General features: G+C 40.7%; 1 protein-coding gene across 1 annotated transcript in view; it reads left to right on the top strand.

Moving 5' to 3' along the window:
• Window positions 1-24,048, top strand: part of LOC126124761 (heparan-alpha-glucosaminide N-acetyltransferase-like) — a 105,881-nt gene that overhangs the window by 2,488 nt on the left and 79,345 nt on the right. The window contains exons 2-4 of the mRNA XM_049915110.1: window positions 20,737-20,849; window positions 20,944-21,047; window positions 21,208-21,335. Coding sequence (XP_049771067.1) covers window positions 20,737-20,849; window positions 20,944-21,047; window positions 21,208-21,335 — 345 coding nt within the window. The remainder of the gene's footprint in view (window positions 1-20,736; window positions 20,850-20,943; window positions 21,048-21,207; window positions 21,336-24,048) is intronic.

Raw genomic sequence — 24,048 nt, 5'->3', positions numbered from 1 at the left:
TGCTATTGTCAGTCTGCATTCTGTATCTGACTGCTTTAGCTATCATCAGTTACTTTGCTGTCAAAATAGCAAAACTCGTCTGTTACTTTTTGTGTCTCATTTCCTAATCCAATTCCCTCACCATCACCCAACTTACTTCTGCTACATGTCATTATTCTTGTTTTAATTTTATTGATCTTCATCTTATTCTCTCTTTTCAGGACACTGTCTGTTCCATTCAAGTGCCCTCCCAAGTTCGTCACCATCTCTTAACTCTACTGACTCTACGATTTGATGATAGGTTAGTGAAGTTGAAAGAGGAATAAAATGAAATTATGTGGGATATAGTAGGGTTATCAGAAGTGAGCCTAAGAATTAAGGCCAATAGAATTAAAGTTGGGGCTTTTTTTTATTGGAGAGGGACAGAGCATGGAGGAAATTTACTTGTTTATTAAAAAACAAGGAATTTAAAAATAGTACTACAGATATTGAAGAAAGTTCAGATCAACTAGCAAGTATTTTGTTAACAATAAACAACAGTTTCTGTGTAAATCATTCAGGTCTGCTCCAATATGTTTTGTGATAGGGAAGTAGAAGACCTCAATAAAGAGTTGAAGAAACATATAAATGGCAGAAAATCCTATTATGTAATGATGATGTAGAATTTTTTTTCTATAATAGGATTAATACTCATGACCAGCTCTTCAGTGAGAAAAATCAGTTGTGTTATCAAAACTGACAGGGGTCATTAGTAGAGTGTACAGCAACATGCAGGCTATGTTCTAAACATATTTTCCCAGATGAAACCACACTGAAAGTGGTCATGACCGGGACTAAAAATGGAACTGACTATATTTTATCAAAAAATAAAGCAATTATATGTGATGTGGCAGTCCTTCGCCACTGTAGAATTTCAATTGATTATAGCACAGAAATGTGCGTAGTGAAAACAGATACAAAGCTGGGAACAACCTAACTTTGCAGACAGGAAATTTCAAATTATTTTTATAGGAATTTATTTAGCAAGATTGAGATACGCAAGATACGTATGATAGCATATTCATGATCTCATACACACTCATATGAAAGGGGTTATTATTTATTGGAAGTAGCAAAATTTGTTACAGGAAAACAGAAGAACAAAAATGTCAGCTAAAAAAGGTAGGTATTGAAGAGGGCAAGAGTTTAAAGGGAAAAATAATAGGAAATTGGTAAAATGTACTGGATAACCAAATTGTCTTTGAGGGAATGTGAGAATATACAACAAAAATTTGGCAAAACAAACATATGAAAACTTGTGTTGCCTTGACAGAATATATTAACGGTTAACACTTATGTTTATGCCTGGAGGTGGGGATCTATAAAACTAATGCCTAATAAACCTTAAACGGAGTCCACAATTTAAATAAACCACAACTAACAGTACAATTAAATATGAAAACATATCTAGACTGAAATAACTACAACACACACACCATGATACCCATCTCGAAAATTGCTACATATGAACTTCAACTATCAACTACCGAACCAAACCACAAAATCATAAAAAGACCACTCCAACATAAATTTTGATACCCACATCTCAGAGAAAATTTTTACTTAAACAAACATACTACACTTCGTACACTGAAGAAAAACAAGACATAAAAACCTACTTACCATCCATATTGTGGTGACAAAGAAATCACACACACACACACACACACACACACACACACACACACACACACACACTAAAACGAAAAAGAAAATAACAATTACTGAACCAGAAACCTCCAAATATTGTCATGCTGATGCCACCACATGGACTCATCCATGGTGTGAGAAGCAGTGTCTTCGTTCATGAGGCCATATAACTAGAGAAATTTAATTGTAACAGCCATATTGTTGCCCATAGCAGCAACTAACGAACAAGTAGTAGATTTTGTGTCTGATCTGTACCCAGTATCAAACAAAAACCAAAAATTAAATCTCAGATCATTAACAGTACAACAATCTAACAATTCTAAAAGTAATAGCCAATAACTAATGACATCAAAGAAACTCGCTGACAGGCCAACAAAAACAAACTCCCAAAACACCAAATAGCACACAGAGTTAAGCTCGCTAGTGTACTAACATAGCTCACAAACAATTTAGCAACACAAACATCCCTGGATAGAGTGTGCAACCACTTGCTCCACCTCGCCATCTGCAAACACAATCCATTTCAAAGATGCCATGCCACAATAATGTCACACAACACAGTTATATCACAGGTTAATGCCCATGTTTGGTACCACAGTTTTTATTTGACTCGCAACAGATTGTCATGGAGTTTTTGTCCTTTTATGCAGGAAAATTTTAATAACACACAGCATTTGTCCATTGTTAACAAAGTGTGCAACTAAAAATTAATTTTATTTGCTAATTGAGTGTTATAAATAAAATATGGCACTGTATAGTCTGCAACAAATATATTGGCTATTGTACACCTGCTGCAGTGACTGGCTAATAGTACGGTATGACAAAAATCTTGATTGCTGCCATAATCTTCCAATACTGGCAATATTATCTTGACATAGTCTTTCCTCACTGTTTCACAGATCCCATTATGAATCAGAGCTCTCGAGGATGGCAAAATGAGTCAGGTTATACATTTAACAGCAGAGCAGTCACAGCAGGCAATTTTTTTTAAAGCATGCTAACGACAAATGGTGTCTAGTGCTAACCCAATCACAGTTATAGGCATAGGAATTACTTCTAGATTACTATATACTGGGAGAAAAGCATGTACCTGAAAAATACCAGTGTCACTTTTTATATCTAATACTGCATATTAAGTATTTGTGTAACTGTACTGATTTCAGACACCACTGAGGGCTATGTACAGTACATAATGGAAGAATTTAGTAAATGTTTAGCATGAAAATTAATGTTTGCCAGGATTTATGTCCTCAAGTCTAAATATCCAGAGAGATTTTAGATGTGGCTACAATACATTATTTGACCTTCTTGTAAGAGGTAAACAAATTTGATGACTGTCATTTTCCTAGCATCGACGATCAGGTCACTAATGTTACAGAAGTTATTCTTACAGCTGTGGAATGTTCAATACCTTGCACCTCCGATTTGCCCTGTCGCCTCCCAGCTACTTGGTGGAATGAGGCATGCCATGTCACAATATGCGAGCGGAGACATGCTCTTCGTGTTTTTCGCCACCATCCTACTTTGTCCAACTGTATCCGCTATAAGCAGTTACATGTGCGTTGCCGTCGCATCATCCGTGATAGCAAGAAGGCCAGCTGGGACTGCTGTACTAGCTCTTTTAACACCTTCACTCCCTCCTCAGAAGTTTGGAGTTGAATTACAGTGTTATCTGGCACACCTCATTTCTCCCCGATCTCTGGTCTCAGTGTTCCATTGGGTCAACACTTTGCTGAGATTTAGACCTCTTCAAATTACCCGCCAGCCTTTCTCCCAAAGAAACGTGCAGCGGAAGTGCGACCTTTTGTTTTCTCCTCTCAAAATAGCGGAAGCGGGAACTCCAACACACACTCTCTTCTTCTGGCTCTTCTGCCCTAGGACCGGATGGTGTCCACATCCAAATGCTGATGCATTTATCTACATCTACATCTACATTTATACTCCGCAAGCCACCCAACGGTGTGTGGCGGAGGGCACTTTACGTGCCACTGTCATTATCTCCCTTTCCTGTTCCAGTCGCGTATGGTTCGCGGGAAGAACGACTGTCTGAAAGCCTCTGTGCGCACTCTAATCTCTCTAATTTTACATTCGTGATCTCCTCGGGAGGTATAAGTAGGGGGAAGCAATATATTCGATACCTCATCCAGAAACGCACCCTCTCGAAACCTGGCGAGCAAGCTACACCGCGATGCAGAGCGCCTCTCTTGCAGAGTCTGCCACTTGAGTTTGTTAAACATCTCCGTAACGCTATCACGGTTACCAAATAACCCTGTGACGAAACGCGCCGCTCTTCTTTGGATCTTCTCTATCTCCTCCGTCAACCCGATCTGGTACGGATCCCACACTGATGAGCAATACTCAAGTATAGGTCGAACGAGTGTTTTGTAAGCCACCTCCTTTGTTGATGGACTACATTTTCTAAGGACTCTCCCAATGAATCTCAACCTGGTACCCGCCTTACCAACAATTAATTTTATATGATCATTCCACTTCAAATCGTTCCGCACGCATACTCCCAGATATTTTACAGAAGTAACTGCTACCAGTGTTTGTTCCGCTATCATATAATCATACAATAAAGGATCCTTCTTTCTATGTATTCGCAATACATTACATTTGTCTATGTTAAGGGTCAGTTGCCACTCCCTGCACCAAGTGCCTATCCGCTGCAGATCTTCCTGCATTTCGCTACAATTTTCTAATGCTGCAACTTCTCTGTATACTACAGCATCATCCGCGAAAAGCCGCATGGAACTTCCGACACTATCTACTAGGTCATTTATATATATTGTGAAAAGCAATGGTCCCATAACACTCCCCTGTGGCACGCCAGAGGTTACTTTAACGTCTGTAGATGTCTCTCCATTGAGAACAACATGCTGTGTTCTGTTTGCTAAAAACTCTTCAATCCAGCCACACAGCTGGTCTGATATTCCGTAGGCTCTTACTTTGTTTATCAGGCGACAGTGCGGAACTGTATCGAACGCCTTCCGGAAGTCAAGGAAAATGGCATCTACCTGGGAGCCTGTATCTAATATTTTCTGGGTCTCATGAACAAATAAAGCGAGTTGGGTTTCACACGATCGCTGTTTCCGGAATCCATGTTGATTCCTACATAGTAGATTCTGAGTTTCCAAAAACGACATGATACTCGAGCAAAAGACATGTTCTAAAATTCTACAACAGATCGACGTCAGAGAGATAGGTCTATAGTTTTGCGCATCTGCTCGACGACCCTTCTTGAAGACTGGGACTACCTGTGCTCTTTTCCAATCATTTGGAACCTTCCGTTCCTCTAGAGACTTGCGGTACACGGCTGTTAGAAGGGGGGCAAGTTCTTTCGCGTACTCTGTGTAGAATCGAATTGGTATCCCGTCAGGTCCAGTGGACTTTCCTCTGTTGAGTGATTCCAGTTGCTTTTCTATTCCTTGGACACTTATCTCAATGTCAGCCATTTTTTCGTTGGTGCGAGGATTTAGAGAAGGAACTGCAGTGCGGTCTTCCTCTGTAAAACAGCTTTGGAAAAAGGTGTTTAGTATTTCAGCTTTACGCTTGTCATCCTCTGTTTCAATGCCATCATCATCCCGGAGTGTCTGGACATGATGTTTCGAGCCACTTACTGATTTAACGTAAGACCAGAACTTCCTAGGATTTTCTGTCAAGTCGGTACCTAGTATTTTACTTTCGAATTTACTGAACGCTTCACGCATAGCCCTCCTTACGCTAACTTTGACATCGTTTAGCTTCTGTTTGTCTGAGAGGTTTTGGCTGCGTTTAAACTTGGAGTGAAGCTCTCTTTGCTTTCGCAGTAGTTTCCTAACTTTGTTGTTGTACCACGGAGGGTTTTTCCCGTCCCTCACAGTTTTGCTCGGCACGTACCTGTCTAAAACGCATTTTACGATTGCCTTGAACTTTTTCCATAAACACTCAACATTGTCAGTGTCTGAACAGAAATTTTCGTTTTGATCTGTTAGGTAGTCTGAAATCTGCCTTCTATTACTCTTGCTAAACAGATAAACCTTCCTCCCTTTTTTTATATTCCTATTAACTTCCATATTCAGGGATGCTGCAACGGCCTTATGATCACTGATTCCCTGTTCTGCTCTTACAGAGTCGAAAAGTTCGGGTCTGTTTGTTATCAGTAGGTCCAAGATGTTATCTCCACGAGTCGGTTCTCTGTTTAATTGCTCGAGGTAATTTTCGGATAGTGCACTCAGTATAATGTCACTCGATGCCCTGTCTCTACCACCCGTCCTAAACATCTGAGTGTCCCAGTCTATATCTGGTAAATTGAAATCTCCACCTAAGACCATAACATGCTGAGAAAATTTATGTGAAATGTATTCCAATTTTTCTCTCAGTTGTTCTGCCACTAATGCTGCTGAGTCGGGGGGTCGGTAAAAGGAGCCAATTATTAACCTAGCTCGGTTGTTGAGTGTAACCTCCACCCATAATAATTCACAGGAACTATCCACTTCTACTTCACTACAGGATAAACTACTACTAACAGCGACGAACACTCCACCACCGGTTGCATGCAATCTATCCTTTCTAAACACCGTCTGTGCCTTTGTAAAAATTTCGGCAGAATTTATCTCTGGCTTCAGCCAGCTTTCTGTACCTATAACGATTTCAGCTTCGGTGCTTTCTATCAGCGCTTGAAGTTCCGGTACTTTACCAACGCAGCTTCGACAGTTTACAATTACAATACCGATTGCTGCTTGGTCCCCGCATGTCCTGACTTTGCCCCGCACCCGTTGAGGCTGTTGCCCTTTCTGCACTTGCCCGAGGCCATCTAACCTAAAAAACCGCCCAGCCCACGCCACACAACCCCTGCTACCCGTGTAGCCGCTTGTTGCGTGTAGTGGACTCCTGACCTATCCAGCGGAACCCGAAACCCCACCACCCTATGGCGCAAGTCGAGGAATCTGCAGCCCACATTGTCGCAGAACCGTCTCAGCCTCTGATTCAGACCCTCCACTCGGCTCTGTACCAAAGGTCCGCAGTCAGTCCTGTCGACGATGCTGCAGATGGTGAGCTCTGCTTTCATCCCGCTAGCGAGACTGGCAGTCTTCACCAAATCAGATAGCTGCCGGAAGCCAGAGAGGATTTCCTCCGATCCATAGCGACACACATCATTGGTGCAGACATGAGCGACCACCTGCAGATGGGTGCACCCTGTACCCTTCATGGCATCCGGAAGGACCCTTTCCACATCTGGAATGACTCCCCCCGGTATGCACACGGAGTGCACTTTGGTTTTCTTCCCCTCCCTTGCTGCCATATCCCTAAGGGGCCCCATTACGCGCCTCACGTTGGAGCTCCCAACTACCAGTAAGCCCACCCTCTGCGACTGCCCGGATCTTGCAGACTGAGGGGCAACCTCTGGAACAGGACAAGCAGCCATGTCAGGCTGAAGATCAGTATCAGCCTGAGACAGAGCCTGAAACCGGTTCGTCAGACAAACTGGAGAGGCCTTCCGTTCAGCCCTCCGGAATGTCTTTCGCCCCCTGCCACACCTTGAGACGACCTCCCACTCTACCACAGGTGAGGGATCATAGTCTACGCTACCTCCTTCGCCTTTAGAATTGAATTTGGACCGACAGTACTTTTCCCAGAAGATGGCAGGAAGCAATCGTCGTTCCTGTTCCCAAACCTGGAAAGTACAAACATCCCTCTAGCTATCGCCCCATATCTGTCACAAGTAGTGTATGTAAGGTCTTGGAGCATATGGTGAATTGCCGTTTAGCCTGGTGGCTGGAGTCCTGAAGCCTTTTAACACCTGCCCAATGCAGTTTCCGAAAGCATCGTTCTACAGTTGACCATCTTGTTGCTCTCTTCACTTATATCATGAACAATTTTCTCCGGAAACGCCAAACAGTAGCAATATTTTTTGATTTGGAGAGAGCATACGATACCTGTTGGAGGACGGGCATCCTCCGCACACTGTTCTCTTGGGGCTTTCGAGTCGGCTACCCCTTTTTTTTTGTACATTTAAAGTGCAGATTAACACTACTCTCCTCTGTATTTTCTCCAAGAAAATGGGGTGCCCCAGGGCTCCGAGCTAAGTGTTGTCCTGTTAGCCATCACCATAAATCCAATTATGGATTGTCTCCTTCCCTATGTCTCGGGCTCCCTCTTTGTCGATGATTTTGCGATCTATTACAGCTCTCAATGGACCAGCCTTCTTGAATGACGTCTTCAAGGATGTCTCGATCTCCTCCGCTCTTGGAGCATCGAAACCGGCTTCCGATTTTCTCCCAGTAAGACCATCTCTTTAAATTTTTGGCGTTGTACAGAGTTTCCTCTGCCTTCCCTACACTAGGCCCTGTTAACCTTCCATTCGTGGACATCATTAAATTCGTGGGACTTATGTTTTACAGAAAACTGTGCTGGTCCTCCCACGTTTCCTGTCTTCCTGCTCGCTGTCTGCAATCCATCAACACCCTCTGTGTTCCTCCTGGGGAGCAGACCGAGTGATTCTTCTCTGCCTATATCATGCGTTAGTGCACTCAAAATTGGACTATGGAAGCATAGTTTACTCCTCTGCACGGCCGTCTATTCTTCGGCGTCTTGACTCTGTTCACCACTGTGGATTGCATTTAGTATCTGGAGCTTTTTACACCAGCCCCATGGAAAGCCTTTATGCTAAGACTGCTGACCAATTGGCGAGCTGTCCTTCTGAGCCGTTACACTAGCCATCTGCCTTCGATGCCTGCTAATCTGGCCCATGACCTTTTTTTTGATGCCTCCTTGGATTTAGGGTATGCAGGCCGCCCTTCCTCTCTACTACCACCGGGAGTCCACTTCCATCAACTGCTACGTCCTCTTTCCTTCCACTTTCCTAAAACTCTTGACAACTGAGGGTACAGCACCACCTTGGTTCCACCCCCGGACCTGCCTGCTGCGTGACCTTTGTCAGGTTCCCAAGGATGGTACCCCTTTCTCTTGTTTATCATCGGGCATTTGGTGTTGAGAGTGCCTGTATTGTTGGCAACACCCCTAATAGATTTCAGCTTTCCGACCAGTGTTTGGTTTTTACTGCGGAGCTTTACGCTGTTCTCCAGGGTGTCCAATACATCCGTCGCAATCAGCAGATATAGTATATTATATGCTCAGATTCACTTATCTCTCTCCTCAGCCTCCAAGCTCTTTACCATGTCCACCCTCTGGTCCACCAGATTCAGGACTGCCTCCACATGGCGGGCGTCTCTGTGGCATTCCTCTGGATCCCAGGGCACGTTGGTATCCGTGGAAACGAGGTGGCCGATATAGCGGCCAAGGCTGCAGTCTCTCTTCCTCAGCCTGCTGTTCATATGGTTCCCTTCACCGATCTACAGTGTGTTTTATGTCGTCGTGTTCCTTTTTTATGGCAGGCGCATTGGTCTACACTTCCCGATAATAAATTGTGGGACATGAAAGCTCTTCCCTGTGCTTAGACCTCTTCCTCCCGAACTCATCATCGGGAGGAGGTAATTTTAACTAGACTCCGGATAGGGCACTGTCTTTTTAGCCATCGACATCTTTTAAGTGGCGATCCGCCCCTGCTTTGTCCCCACTGTGGACGGTGAGACAACTTTTACTTCAGTGCCCCTATTTTACTCTGCTACACGCCTGTTTACAGCTGTCACCTGATATATCTTCCATTTTAGCAGATGACATGCACTCAGCCGATCACCTTCTCCAGTTTATCAGTGTCAGTGAGATGACGTCGGTCATACGAAGCTCTTTTTGGGGAAAGCAAACCCCCCCCCCCCTTCTATAGTGGTTTTCTAAGCTCTCCTTCTGTTTTTCAGTTTCCCACTTTTTGAGTTTCGCTCCCATTGGTAGCAGTTTTGTGCCCTAAAACCATAAGAGAAAGGTACTAAGTATTTAAACTGCTTGAATGGTTCCTTATCTCGGTACTAGACCCCTTCCATCTCCTCCCACTACTATATATTTTGTTGTACTTATATTTATTCTAAGCCCACTTTGTTCAAGTCCTCCCAGTAACTACTTTATCATAAATTTGACATACCCTCTACTTTGAGCTATAGTACTTGATCATTGCAAATTATGAGTAGACAGTTTCATGCTGGAGAGGAATACTCATATCTCCGATTGGCTGATTCCACTGTTCCAATATATAATGCATAGCCTACGTATTTTAAACAGAGTTAGCAACATGTTGTAGCCCTGCCGCTGTCCTGTCGGTGTTTGAATGGGTCTTTAAACTTTCCCCATGCACTTCTTCTGAAGTCACAAATATTGTATGTGCTTCATGACCCTCAGAATATATCCTCTCACTTATTTTTCTAAGGCTAAAAATATGATCCCTGCAAGATTGCCCAGCTGTGAAACCTGCTTGGTCCCTTAACATCTTTCCCCTTGATCTCATTTCCCAACCTGTTTTTTAGTACAGTGTTAAAACATCTGCTGATAGATGCCATAGTACTAATTCCCCACAATTGCTTGGGTGCTTCTTGTTTCCTTTTTTGTAGGTAGCACATATGTGTGATACACACCACTCTCTTGAAAATAATCAGTTTTTAAAAATATAAGTAATTGAGTAGAAAAGAATGTACTCACCAAGCAGCAGCAGGAGAACACATATATAAAAGGTATTACAGTTTGCAAACTTTCGAAGCCAGTGGCTCCTTCTGGCAGAAGAGTTGGAAGGGAAGGAAGAGGGGGAAGGAAAAGGCTGCCGAAGTCCAAGAAAAGAGGTAGAGCTAGGAAAAGTCACCCAGAAAACCCTGGTCATTGTGACTTTTGCGATGTTTACCCCGTTTCCTAAACCTCATCAGTTCTTTTCCTTCAACCCTCTTCCTTCCCCTTCAATCTTTCTCACAGAAAACTGGCTCTGAAAGTTTGCAAACTGTAATACCTTTTGTAAGTGTGTTCTCCTACTGCTGCTGCTTCGTGAGTAGATTCTTTACCTATCCAATTACTTATATTTACACCACTCTGTTGACATTTCCTCTCCTGTTTGAACAATTTACTTATAAGTCTCAGCATTTGAGGTGGTCTATATTTTCAGAATTCTGTCACAACTCCTGCCAGTGCATTTGCCTTTCCATTTCTTGCTTTTTTTCAATACCTCTTTTACTCCTTTAATATAGGCTCTGTATTACTTAGCTTACTGCTTTCGTTATAGACTTCTATCACCTGGTTCATTTTTCTTTCTACCAGAAGTTCTTCATAGTGGTTTTCCCACTGTCCAAGAAATATAGATCATTTGTAGGTGTGGGACTGCTAGCCATTTTGATCTTCCACACCTCTGCTGATGTCCTACATCCAAACAAATGCTCTATTACCCCACATACTCTTTCCCATGCCTCTTCCTTACACTTTATTGTTGGTTTTGTAGCTCTAAGCATTGTACCTATCCAAGTCCTCTTCATAAAATGTATTTGCAACTGTGAATCATGACAACCATCAGCTGTGGAATGGTATGATAACAATTAAAATTTGTGCTGGACCGAGACGAGAACCCGGATTTCCCGCTTATCGCAAGCGGACGCCTTATCATTTGGCTATCTATGCATGACTCATGGCGAGACGCAAACTTTCACGTGTCATCAACCATGTGTCTACAACCTGGACTTGTACATCCATTATGTATATTCCCGTACAGGTCATGCATGCATTTCCATAGGAACTGTGCATCATAATCAGAATAACACAGGCATTGCAATATCGTATTCAAAGTCCTCTTTATTCCCTGAAGTTCACCATTTGTGACATAGTTTCTTCTTTTTCTCAGTCACCTTCAACAACTCCATGGTCATCATTCCATTCTTACTCTTTTTCCCTTTCCCTTTCTGAAGCTGGCCCCCTGGCCTCCTTAACAGACGGTTTGAGGAAACATTATACACTGGTGTCCAAAACAAAAACTTTGTAAGTTTGCATTTATTTTGCCACTAAACAGTATAAACAGGTGATAGCAAAGTAGAAACAATGTAAAGAATACAAAATGTAAACAACTGCAATATACATAATGGTAGACAAAAATGCTCTTAATTTTTTTCAGCTTAATGGATTTGCACACACATTTCGACAACTGGTTAATATGCTCAGTATGGAGTGTGACCATCTCCTTGATGACAATGGGGCATGCTGTGAATGGTGTCATCGGTCTCTTGTTGATGCAGGAATGCCCATTCGTCATGTAGAGCTGCTCGCAGTCTTGAAGAGTGGCTGGTGGATGCTGATGTGATGCAAGCAGTCTCTGTAGTGCATCCCAGACATTCTCTATTGGATTCAAATTGGGAGAATGAGCAGGCCAAGCTATGCGTGCAGTATCTTCCATTTTCAAGAAAACATCAACCACCCGTACAGCATTATCGTCCATCAAAATGAAGTCTGGGCCCACGGCTTCTCTCAACATCTGCAAATGAGGTCCCAAGACCTCGTCACAATACATGACAGCAGTTGAACCTTGCTGTTCACCTGTACAATTTCTTGAAGGTCGGTTTGAGTGGTCAATGTAAACCCCGCCCATATAATTAGGGATCCTCCTCGATATCGGTCTCTTTTTCACAATGTTTGGGTTTTGAAATCTTGTTCCACATTCCCTCCATATGCGAGTCCATTGAGAATCACTATCCAGACTAAATTGGGATTCATCTGTGAACACAGCCTTGGTTCACTGTTTGACCACGCAGGTGTCATGTTGATGACTTCACACTATACGTTCCCTTCTGTGAAAATGCCTCAGAAGTAGACATACAGCAGGTCTCCAATAATAAAGGCTACTCTGCTGAAGCCTTCTGCACACCATTTGCATCGATACAACACGTCCAGTTGATGTTGCGAGCTCACATGACAGTTGCCGTTGCAGTACTAAGGCGTTACTGTTGTGGCCTTACAGCCAAATAATGGTCCTCTCTTCTGAAGTGACATGTGGTCGGCTCTGCTTTGGTCTTCGGAATACAGTTTCGGTTTGTATACACTGTCATCACATACAAGAAACAACAAAACGATTCGCACTAAGCCCTTGGGCCACATCAGTTTGTGAGTGTCCTGCTTCCTTTCTTTCTGTGGTCCTCCACTGCAGAGTGTCTGGTAGGCATCTTCTCAGTCCTATACTGCACCATGTGTGACTGTACACAGTGATTGTGGATGAGGGGCTACCCAGCAAACACTACTTTGTTTCATAGGTGCCCTGATGTCATCATTGGCATGGGTGTCTGTTGACTGGAATGTCATCATTCAGGCAGAAAACAATTGTACAGACATCTGGTTGACAGTTTGTATGATTATATCGTGAATTAGATGCAAGTCAGGGAAATTGTAGTTTGTTGCTTTAATTTTGGACACCAGTCTTGTTATTGATGCTTCAGTCCTCCACTACTGTATCCAGTTTGTGATTTAATCTTTGCTGATACAGACTTTTCACACTTTTTTCTTGTAATAGATGTATCATAATTGGCGTCCTCTGGGGTTGTACTTCCAACCTCATTAACCTTCTTTGCCTGTTTTGTCTTGATCTTAATTGAAAAAGCAGTTTTTAAAGTAATAATCAGAGACACGCTGTTCCTGTTTCTGGCCTTATATCTTGTACTTTAATCTCCCATGGTCTTTGCACTATTACACAGTCTATAACTGATTTGAGGTTCCTTGATGACTTAACCCAGATGTATTTATGAATTACTTTGCACTGAAATTGACCATTTCTGTACTTTACAGGAGTTAATAAACCTCCTACTGTTGTTATTCTCTATATCCTCCCCCCACAGACCATGAATGTCCTCAAGTAATCTTTTTCCAATTTGTCCATTTAAGTCTCCCATCATTACGAATTCACGTCTATCTGGACATTCATCGACCACTTCTTGTAAGTCATTGAAAAAGTCTTTTTTTCTTCTTCTCAGGGGCAACTTAATTAAGCCAATACACCCCCCATTAATTCCAGTTTTATTCCATGAATTTTTATTTTTACACTTATTATTCTTTCATTCACTTCCTTCTAGTTAATTATTCCTTGCTTGCATTTTCTTCTTGTAAGAACTATTGCCAATGATTTTGCTCTTTCAGTTTTTTCCACTCCTCTCCACTCCAATACAGAATATAGTCTCAAATCACTTCTTTTCCTTTTTACATAATATTTGATAAAGTGAACATCCACAAGTGAATAAAAGTCCGCTTTAGTTGCCAATAATTTCTTAATTTATTCTACGGTCAGTTTTGAGGCATAAAGCTTCAGCTTCAGGTGCCACCAAATAATTTTGGGAACATAACTGTGTATTGATTAAGTCAGTCTGTCATGGGGCTCACACAAATGTCAAACAAATGCGTGATAGTCGGGACAGTATGACATGGAAGTGAGTAGTGCCTGCACTAGTCACTTCTGCATTGTGCTGTCCACGTGGTCACTGTGGTTATTGGTCCTCTGCTCCCATGTGTCTTTTTGACTTAGGTGTGACACCTGTCTTTTTGACTTAGGTGTGACTCCCAATGACTAGCTGACTCAGTTGCCACACATTTATGTTCCCATAATTATTTAGTGGCTTTATGCTTTGAAATCAGCTGAATAAAATACCTTTCTTTTTTCAGTACTTCCATATAATTCTCAAGTATTCCTTCCAATACATGTTAATTCCACATTCCATAAATCAGAATCATTGTTCTTAATCAGAGTCGATGCCTTTTAATTCATCCAGTTTCCTTTCATTTTCTTTGGAAAACATAGCAGAACCTGTTTTAACCTAGAGGACCTGGATTTTTTTTTTTTTTTTGTTTTTTTTTTTTTTTGTTTTTTTCTTGCGGTGGACTCCCCAAGGGCTTCTACTTTTGGGTCACCTCCCCCACCCCACCACCCTATGTTGTTATGTGAAGAAAGGAGAGCTTGGGATTGGATAAGGAAAAGATGGAACAGTGTGACACACTCTGTGTCCGGCTCCTCTGATAGAGACCTGTCCAGCATAGGAAACCATGTCTGGTATGACACATTTGTAGGATTTGTCAACCTGAAAAAAACATTTGATAGTGTAAAATGGCGCAAGATGTTTGAGATTCTGAGAAAAGTAGGGATGAGGTATAGGGAAAGATGAGTAATATATAATATGTACAAGAACCAGGAGGGGACAGTAAGAGTGGGAGACCAAGAACGAAGGGCTCAGGTTAAAAATGTATAAGACTGGGATGCAGTCTTTCACCTGTACTGTTTAATCTACACATTGAAGAAGCAATGATAAAAATCAAAGATTGATTCAAGTGTGAGATTAAAATTCATGGTCAAAGGATATCAATGATAAGATTCACTGATGACATAGCTATCCTTAATAGAAGTGAAGAAGACTTACTGGATCAGTTGAGAGTAATGGTTACAGAATATTGATTGAGAATAAACTGAAGAAAGGCAAATGCAATGAGAAGTAGCAGAAACAAGTACAGCGAGAAACTTAGCATAAGAATTGGGGATCACAAAGTAGACGAAGTCAAGGAATTGTGCTATTTAAGAAGCAAAATAACTCATGATGGATGGTTCAAGGAGGACATAAAAAATAGACTAGCACTGGCAAAAATCACGTTCCTGACCAAGAGAAGTATACTAGTATCGTATGTAGACTTTAATGTGCGGAAAAAGTTTCTGAGAGTGTGTGTTTGGAGCAGAACATTGCATGGTAGTGGAAGATGGACTGTTTGCTGTTAAGACACCAGGAGATGACTTCCATTGTATTATAGGAATCTTTAGAACTTCTCCTACAAGAAGACAGAGATTGGATTGCATCCAGCAAATAATTGTGGATATAGATAGAAAGTGTTTCTCTGAGATGAAAAGGCTGGCATAGGAGGGGAACTCGGGGCAGGGGGCACATCAAATCTGTCAGAAGACAGTTGAAGGGGGGGGGGGGGCGGAGGGAACCATACTTGTATGATCAGCACAAACATAGTTTCTGAAAAGTCCTCCAAAGTTCCCAGTACATCAATTGTGTGGCCCAAAGAGAGGAGCATTCCAAATGCTGAATCTTGTGCCATTCCAGTGTTTAAAGTTTCCCTACTCTGAATTCTAATACATTATCATTTAGTTTCCCCAGCAGAATTTTATGATCTAACAGTCAAAGGTCATGGAAAGATCACAGAAGGGCTAACAGAGCAATTTGTGTTTGTTTCGTTCTATTGGAATTGAATTTGTGAGACTGCACATTATATTCTCAGTCGACAAGTCTTTACAGAACCCAAACTGTGCTATTGTTAAAAGGCTATACTCAGAAAGATTGTTCAGCATTCTGTTGGAAACTACTTTCTCAAAATTTTTGAGAACAGAGTAAAAATTGAGATTGGTCTCTAATTAGAAGTCGGTTGCTTATCTCCACTTTTGTATATTGGTGTTACTACTACTTACTTCAGTCTCCCTATAAATAGACCTTGACTCTTGGAAATTAGTTGTGTATGTAACTTCTTACTGTAAACATTGAGATTTAGATCATGTTGTGTAATGGACAATGCATTAGTCACACCTCTGTATGATTGCCCCAGTCTGTTGATCGACACCTGTATGCCTACATTTACACTTTCTATGGAACGTTTCATCCAGGGCATGTAATATCACTCAAAGAGTGGCATAATCCTCACATTTGTGTGAGGACCTTTCCATTGTGTGTCTGATGCCATCCTTAAATTGAAAGTCTTCAGATTTTTTACTTGTTCAACTTTCTCAAGTACCATTTCATTTAGGTTTCATAGAATGAACATTAGCTCTCTTCTTTTATAAATATGTGTTACGTGTTTTTTTTTTTTTTTTGATGTGGTCTGATCCTTGTGAATTTCCTCACTGAAGATGGGTGGAACAAAATTTATATCTGTCTGTTGCCCACAGATAAGGAAAGACAGTCACCCATGAAACAGTCCCAAGTGCCTTCTGTCATGTCCACAATGCTTGCAAAATATTTGTTTTGCGATGTTTCTTGGCAGACACACTGATGTCCATCTTAGGAAGCAAGTAATCTGATTTATAGGGAAATTCTCGTCATTAGCCAGCAGTGATTGAGTTTTGATTCTGCATAATAAATTAATTTTTTTCTATCAGTGCACTGTTGCTAACATTGGTGTGCTTTTAAAACTTCATACATACCGGTAGCACTTCCTGTTGAACTGTTTTTCTTTACACAGGAAGCCATTTCATTGTGGCTTGTTGACTGGACTACCACCATGATATTTTAAGTTCAACACAAAGCATGGTGGCATATTGGTTAAGACACTAGACTTACACTAAGGAGGGACAGAGTGAAATCCTTGTCCAGCCATCATGAGTTAGATTTTCCATTGTTTCCCTAAATTATGTGTTGCAAACACTGGGGTAATTCCTTAAAAGAACAATGGCCATTTTCTTTTCTTTCCTTGTTCAACTGAGACAAAACTGCATCTCTAATGACCTCAGCATCAGTGAGATGTTAAACTCTGATCTCTCCTTTTTACTTCAGGAATCTCATCTATGAGGGTCGCTACAAAAGAAATGCACACTATTTTTTTAAAGCCATCTTTTGTTCTGCATGTTTCAAAGTTTTACAGTGTGTAGATACATCCTTAGGAACAATATTTTCATTTCTCCACATAATTTCCATCCCTCTCAACTGCCTTACGCCATCTTGGACCAGCATCTGTATACACACACGGTAAAATTCTGGACCAACCTGTTGGAGCCACTGTTTGGCAGCGTGCACTAGGGAGTCATCATCTTCAAACCTTCTTCCGCGAAGAGAGTACCTCAGTTTCCCAAGGAGATGATAGTCACATGGAGCCAGGTCAGGACTGTAAGGCGGGTGTTTCAGTGTTGTCCATCCGAGTTTTGTGATCGCTTCCATGGTTTTTTGACTGACATGTGGCCGTGCATTGTCATGCAACATCAAAACATCCTGTTTTTGCTGATGTGGTCGAACATGATCAGACGAGCTTGAAGTTTCTTCAGTGTCATCACATATGCATCAGAATTTATGGTGGTTCCACTTGGCATGATGTCCACAAGCAATAGTCCTTTGGAAAGCGAAAAACACAGTAGCCATAACTTTTCCAGCAGAAGGTGTGGTTTTGAATTTTTTTTCCTTGGGTGAATTTGCATGATGCCACTCCATTGATTGCCTCTTCGTCTCTGGTGAAAAATGATGGAGCCATGTCTCATCACCTGTCACAGTTCTTCCAAGAAATTCATCTCCACCATTATCGTACTGCTCCAAAAGTTTGCTGCTTACCATTTTTCTTGTTTCTTTGTGAGCCTCTGTCAACATCCTGGGAACCTACCTAGCACAAACCTTTTTTAACGCCAACACTTTCGGTATTCTGCAAACACTTCCTTCCCCTATCTCAACGTAGTGTGACGATTCGTTCACTGTGATGCGTCTGTCAGCAGTCACCAATTCGTTAACTCTCTGCACATTGTCTGGAGTTGTGTGAAGTACGAGGCCTGCTGCTGCTAGGATAATCCTCAATATTGCCGTGCCTGCTTTCATCACGTAACCTGCTTGCCCACCGACTAACTATACTGCGATCGACAGCAGCATCTCCATACACCTTTTTCAACCTCTTCTGGATGTTTCCCACTGTCTCATTTTCACAGCACAGGAATTCTATGACAGTGCGTTGCCTCTGATGAACGTCAAGTGTAGCAGCCACCATGAAGACATGCTGTGATGGCCCCACTCATGGGAACAGGTTGAACTAAGTTTGAAAACAAGTGGGAAGGATGTATCTACACACTGTAAAACTTTCACACATGCAGAATGAAAACTGTATTTTTACAAAAATAGTGTGCATTTCCTTTGGAGTGACCATCGTAGGATGTAATGATTACAATGTGCTTCTAAAGGTGTATAATTCTCACTTGCATTTTTTGAAAGGAAGATGGACTCATTGTGAAAAAGTAGTTGTTTTGGTATTAAGGTCTTCAGAAAAAGATTATTGTTGATTTCTGTATGTTTTTTCTGTATGTGTTTTGATTTCCACCTTTCAATACTTCATGCATTCTAAATAATATTTTTTCATAGGACAGCAATTACGGAATAGTATGAAATTATTCTTACCGCCATGAAGACAGTGAAAAGTAAGTAGATTAGATGAGATTCAGTTTTCGTTCCATAGACCCAAAAAATGAGGAGATTCTCGTGGGTGTGGAACATGTCAGAAAGTATAACATGAAAAATATAAAACATTTGACTATAATACTCACTACTGTTATCATTTGTCAAGAGATTGTCAAAATAGGTGAATACAATACAGTAAACTGGAACAGCTTATATTTACAGAATTAATACGCTGTCAGAATGAAACATTATTATGCACTATTAATAAATTTATCAAACGTAAAATAGCTAATCTTGACTCTTGTGACCAAGTGCTGTCGAAACTGAAACCTGACAGACATTTTTACTTAAGCTGGCCTAACAGTCTCTGTTGCGATATTCATTCATAGAGTAGAAGTAGTTGCTTATTAAAAAGTCTTTCAAACTCAGTTTAAGCTGTTCTTTTTCTGAAACCAAGTGTTTCACTTATAGTGAAATAGACTTACTTCTTTGAGCAGCTGAGCTGTATAGCCAGTCTATGCCATCTTATTGTCTATCTGGATATTACATTCAGAGTGTGACCAAGTCCGTTGAAGTCTGTTTAACAACTTGCCATGCATTACACTAAAGTCTCACTAATATGGCCCTCAGTAGTCCGGCCTCTCAGTAAGCCGGCACACATCCAGCCTCACAAACTCAGAATTAGATATAAACTGAACTGAGATTCTTCGCAGGAAACCATTGTTGCTGGCAACGGTGTTGGATGAGCAACTATTTACGACCAAACTTCAGCATAAAAGAGGTAATCATAACCTCACAGGAAAGCTATGATCTAACTGATGGAGAAGAGGACATAGGGGGAGAGAACATGAGAATATCTCAAACTGCTGGTGCTGAAGTTAGAGACATCTTCCTGGAGTACATTGACCAACAATCAGAAACGTGGCAGTAGCTATGAAATGCTCTTAAAGCCCATTGTGTGATAAAGCACACTACCATCACGTATCATCATGGTGACAACTAAAACTTTGGGAAATATTTAATAGTGAATGACAGGTGATACTAATATGCATGTACACACTCAAGGACTAAGTTTTCTGTAAAAATGGATGTATCATTTGATTTGATAAAGTACAATCCCTATGTGTTTATACAAAATTTTAGACACACTCAACAATCTGGCACTTCCACTAATCCGGCACCCATATGTGCGAGGATTGGCCTATTTAGCAAGAGTCTAGTGTATTTTTAAAACTGAGCAAGAGGCATAGGTAAACTGTTAAATACTGAATAATTTGTCTTGTTTTCTAAAGCATCATTTGTGCACTATATTGTGGTTGCGCTAATCATGGTATGTATACCACCTACTACACACAGATCGACATTAACCTTCTCGTTTAGACAAGTGCAGAACATCCACATGCAAAAATGAAATCCTCTGGAATGTTGTTTATTTCACCCCTTCATAACCCAGTGTTAAACCACTACCTACTCTCTTGCTGAGACTCTGGTTCCTGCTGCTATGGTAAAGTCTTGCTAAACAAATAGCTTACCTGTCTTGTTATAGCATTATGCTTTTACGGAAAACATGCAAATGCAAAGGTTAACAACTAGGATAGATTGGTACTAACCACAAAGAGGTGGTGTTGAAAGGCAGACAGCTTCATTCAAATGTAGACTATTTGGTCAGTGTCAGCGTGCGCACAAGCACGCGCTTGTTGTCGTCTGTGAGTGCTGTTTCTTGATATGATGAAGGATTGGTCATGAAAGCTGAAAATATCCAACAATCTACTTTTGAATGTGGCTGTGTGATGCTGAACACCTTCTCTATTTAAGGAACAGCAATCTCTCTTAATTCATATTGTTATTGTTATTTATTCTGGATATTCTATTGTTTGATAAGCAAAGATTAATGTGTATTGCATAGTTCATTTATAATTTTATCATGCAACTGAATGTAGACTTTTCTATAGTCAAACAAATGGTGATGCTGAACTCGCAATGTCTTTAAAATTTAATTAATCCTTACTGCATTTAAGAATGTCTTAGAAATGTAAAATAAATCATACTTATGTTCTTTTCTTTTCAGTGTGACTATCAGCCTTGGTACACAGTTGGGGCATTAGAAAATGCTTCATTTACAGTGAAAACAACATTTCCTCTTTTATTGCGTTACTCTTTCAATGCCTCCAAATGGTGTTTGTAAGTACAAATATTTCTGCCATACTAGTAGTTTTCTCCATGTAGGAGATTGCTGACTGTCTTAATTTGAATGGTCTGGATGCAACTATTGCAGGAGGAATGTTACATTCAAAGAGTATGGTGTATATGGGTGGAATATATCTGATGATGCTTGCAGTGACTTATACATTATAAAGAAGCCTGACTCACAGTTTCTTCGTATGTATATATGATACAAATGATTCAGTAGTGTGAAATATTTTCATATTTGCATCATAACTGTTTGTCTAAATATGTTATGTAAAGTTATTAAATTATGTTTCTATTCTCTTTCATAATTTTTATTCAGTCATGGTTCAGTTATTTTTATTTCTTACAGCACTCATTGTGGCTGTCTGTTTGCTGCTGCTTCTTAGTATAATATCTTACGCATCTGCTACAGTTGTGGAATCAGGATGGTTTACAAACCTATGGAGGAGGAATCTCTCCTTCACAGAGCTAGAAAATGTTAGTATGAAAACTATTTATCAATTATTTGTGTACATTTTTACTTTACTGAGTAGCATTGTAATTGTAGAAAATGATCTTTTAGAAAAAAAAGTGAAAGGTATTAAACACATTGTTATCTTTTTGTTTGCTGCTGGCATTGGAGGTATATGCCCTACATCCTGAAAAGTTCAAATGCTGTGTGTAATGAAACAGTTTCCTTCATTGGAAGCTGTGTTTGCATTTAGAATCAAAGAACTATTTTTGTCTTGCTCATATATATGATAGCCTGAATGTGTTATGGGACCATTGCTTTTCACAATATATATAAATGACCTAGTAGATAGTGTCAGAAGTTCCATGCGGCTTTTCGCGGATGATGCTGTAGTATACAGAGAAGTTGCAGCATTAGAAAATTGTAGCGAAATGCAGGAAGATCTGCAGCGGATAGGCACTTGGTGCAGGGAGTGGCAACTGACCCTTAACATAGACAAATGTAATGTATTGCGAATACATAGAAAGAAGGATCCTTTATTGTATGATTATATGATAGCGGAACAAACACCGATAGCAGTTACTTCTGTAAAATATCTGGGAGTATGCGTGCGGAACGATTTGAAGTGGAATGATCATATAAAATTAATTGTTGGTAAGGCGGGTACCAGGTTGAGATTCATTGGGAGAGTCCTTAGAAAATGTAATCCATCAACAAAGGAGGTGGCTTACAAAACACTCGTTCGACCTATACTTGAGTATTGCTCATCAGTGTGGGATCCGTACCAGATCGGGTTGACGGAGGAGATAGAGAAGATCCAAAGAAGAGCGGCGCGTTTCGTCACAGGGTTATTTGGTAACCGTGATAGCGTTACGGAGACGTTTAACAAACTCAAGTGGCAGACTCTGCAAGAGAGGTGCTCTGCATCGCGGTGTAGCTTGCTCGCCAGGTTTCGAGTGGGTGCGTTTCTGGATGAGGTATCGAGTATATTGCTTCCCCCTACTTATACCTCCCGAGGAGATCACGAATGTAAAATTAGAGAGATTAGAGCGCGCACAGAGGCTTTCAGACAGTCGTTCTTCCCGCGAACCATACGCGACTGGAACAGGAAAGGGAGATAATGACAGTGGCACGTAAAGTGCCCTCCGCCACACACCGTTGGGTGGCTTGCGGAGTATAAATGTAGAAAAAAAAAATCAAGATATCAGTGTAAAAGGACCACATCTTTTCCTTTCATTTGTGCCTTTAATGACAGCTTCCTATATGTAAACTACAACACTGCTTCAAAAATTTCTGTGAACCTGTACAATGGAGGAATATTAAATGATAATGTCCTATGTGAAATTAATTTCATTCCCAAGTCCCTGTATCATCTCTCTTCTCATTCAACATTTCGTGAATTGTTCTTAATGTGTTATTTATTTCCTTCTCTTCAACTATCTGTCAGCACACTGTTTGTTGTGTGATTTTTGCCATTACATTCATTTAAATAACTATTCATTTTCACGATATTTTACCCCACTGAAGTAATTGACATTTCGTTAGAGCTGTATTATGCCCCTGTTGTAGTGTATTAAGCTATTGCACTCCTGTTGTGTATGTTGTAATGCACCCATGCATCCTGCCAGGCATTTCCCAGGAGGAAATGGAAAGACAAGATAGAATGTGAAGTTGTTGAAGTCATATTTGCTTGTTTACTGATAGCTAAAGTGTTGATTCACTGAATCTTGCTCTAGACATACTAAAAACCACTTACTAATGAGATGATTGACTGAAAGTTGATCTAGACATACTAAAAATCGTGTACTATACATGAAAATGCTGAGCCCATAGTAACTTCATTTAATTTACCGAAAGAGCAATCTGTTATTTTGACTGTTGTATAGGATGTTAGGCATAGATGGTGTCAGTTAGCACAGTTAGTTTCAGCTAGGTCGTATTGTAGACGTGCTGGATGTTGGCTAATCCTTCAGAGATAGTATTTTACTTGCAGCATTTCAAGCCAAACTGAGGTAATGTGTGGAGAGGGAAAGATTATAATGATGTAGGAAAGATTAGTAACTTCTGTGTGATCTTCTTTCACATGTCTAATGCTCTTTGAAACAAGTTTTCATTCCTTACATTAGTATACCCTACAAGTAAACAGCTGTCTATCTTGTTTGAAAATTAATGTTTAATCCCATTTACGGGCTCGTAAGCAGCCACTTACCATATTTACAATGTTGTTCAACAGTCTTCTGCTTGTTTTGGTTCCTTTCCTTGACTGTGTGTGTGTGTGTGTGTGTGTGTGTGTGTGTGTGTGTGTGTGTGTGTGTGTGTTTTTCAAGCCTCATTTGCTCCTGCTTAACTGTCACTTCCCCAGTTCCTTAAGTGTATCTTATAAGCACACTGTAGAAAAGAATTTACCAAGACCAGAAGACATCACGCTAGTACTATGTAACACCACCCCTGGCCTTCAAAATGTTTTCTAATTGGTAAGGAAGAGGGTTGTCAAGTTTCTTTAGATACGTCATTTTTCATTTGAAGTCGCTCATTTATAATTATGCCCTGTAGAGCTAGGAAAATGCTGAGATATTGATTGTTACATTTCACTTGCTGTTCCAAATAGAGCCAGATTTTTTATATTGGATTAAGGTTGGTTGATTTAGTGAGTCAGTCAAGGTGCAGTAGGATGCTTAAGTGTTCATTGAACCAGGAACATGTGCTTGCACACCTATGAACACACATTTTGTCATTTTG

The sequence above is a fragment of the Schistocerca cancellata genome, unplaced genomic scaffold (assembly GCF_023864275.1).
Source record: "Schistocerca cancellata isolate TAMUIC-IGC-003103 unplaced genomic scaffold, iqSchCanc2.1 HiC_scaffold_426, whole genome shotgun sequence".
Lineage (NCBI taxonomy): Eukaryota > Metazoa > Arthropoda > Insecta > Orthoptera > Acrididae > Schistocerca > Schistocerca cancellata.
This window is presented reverse-complemented; position numbering and strand designations above follow the sequence as displayed.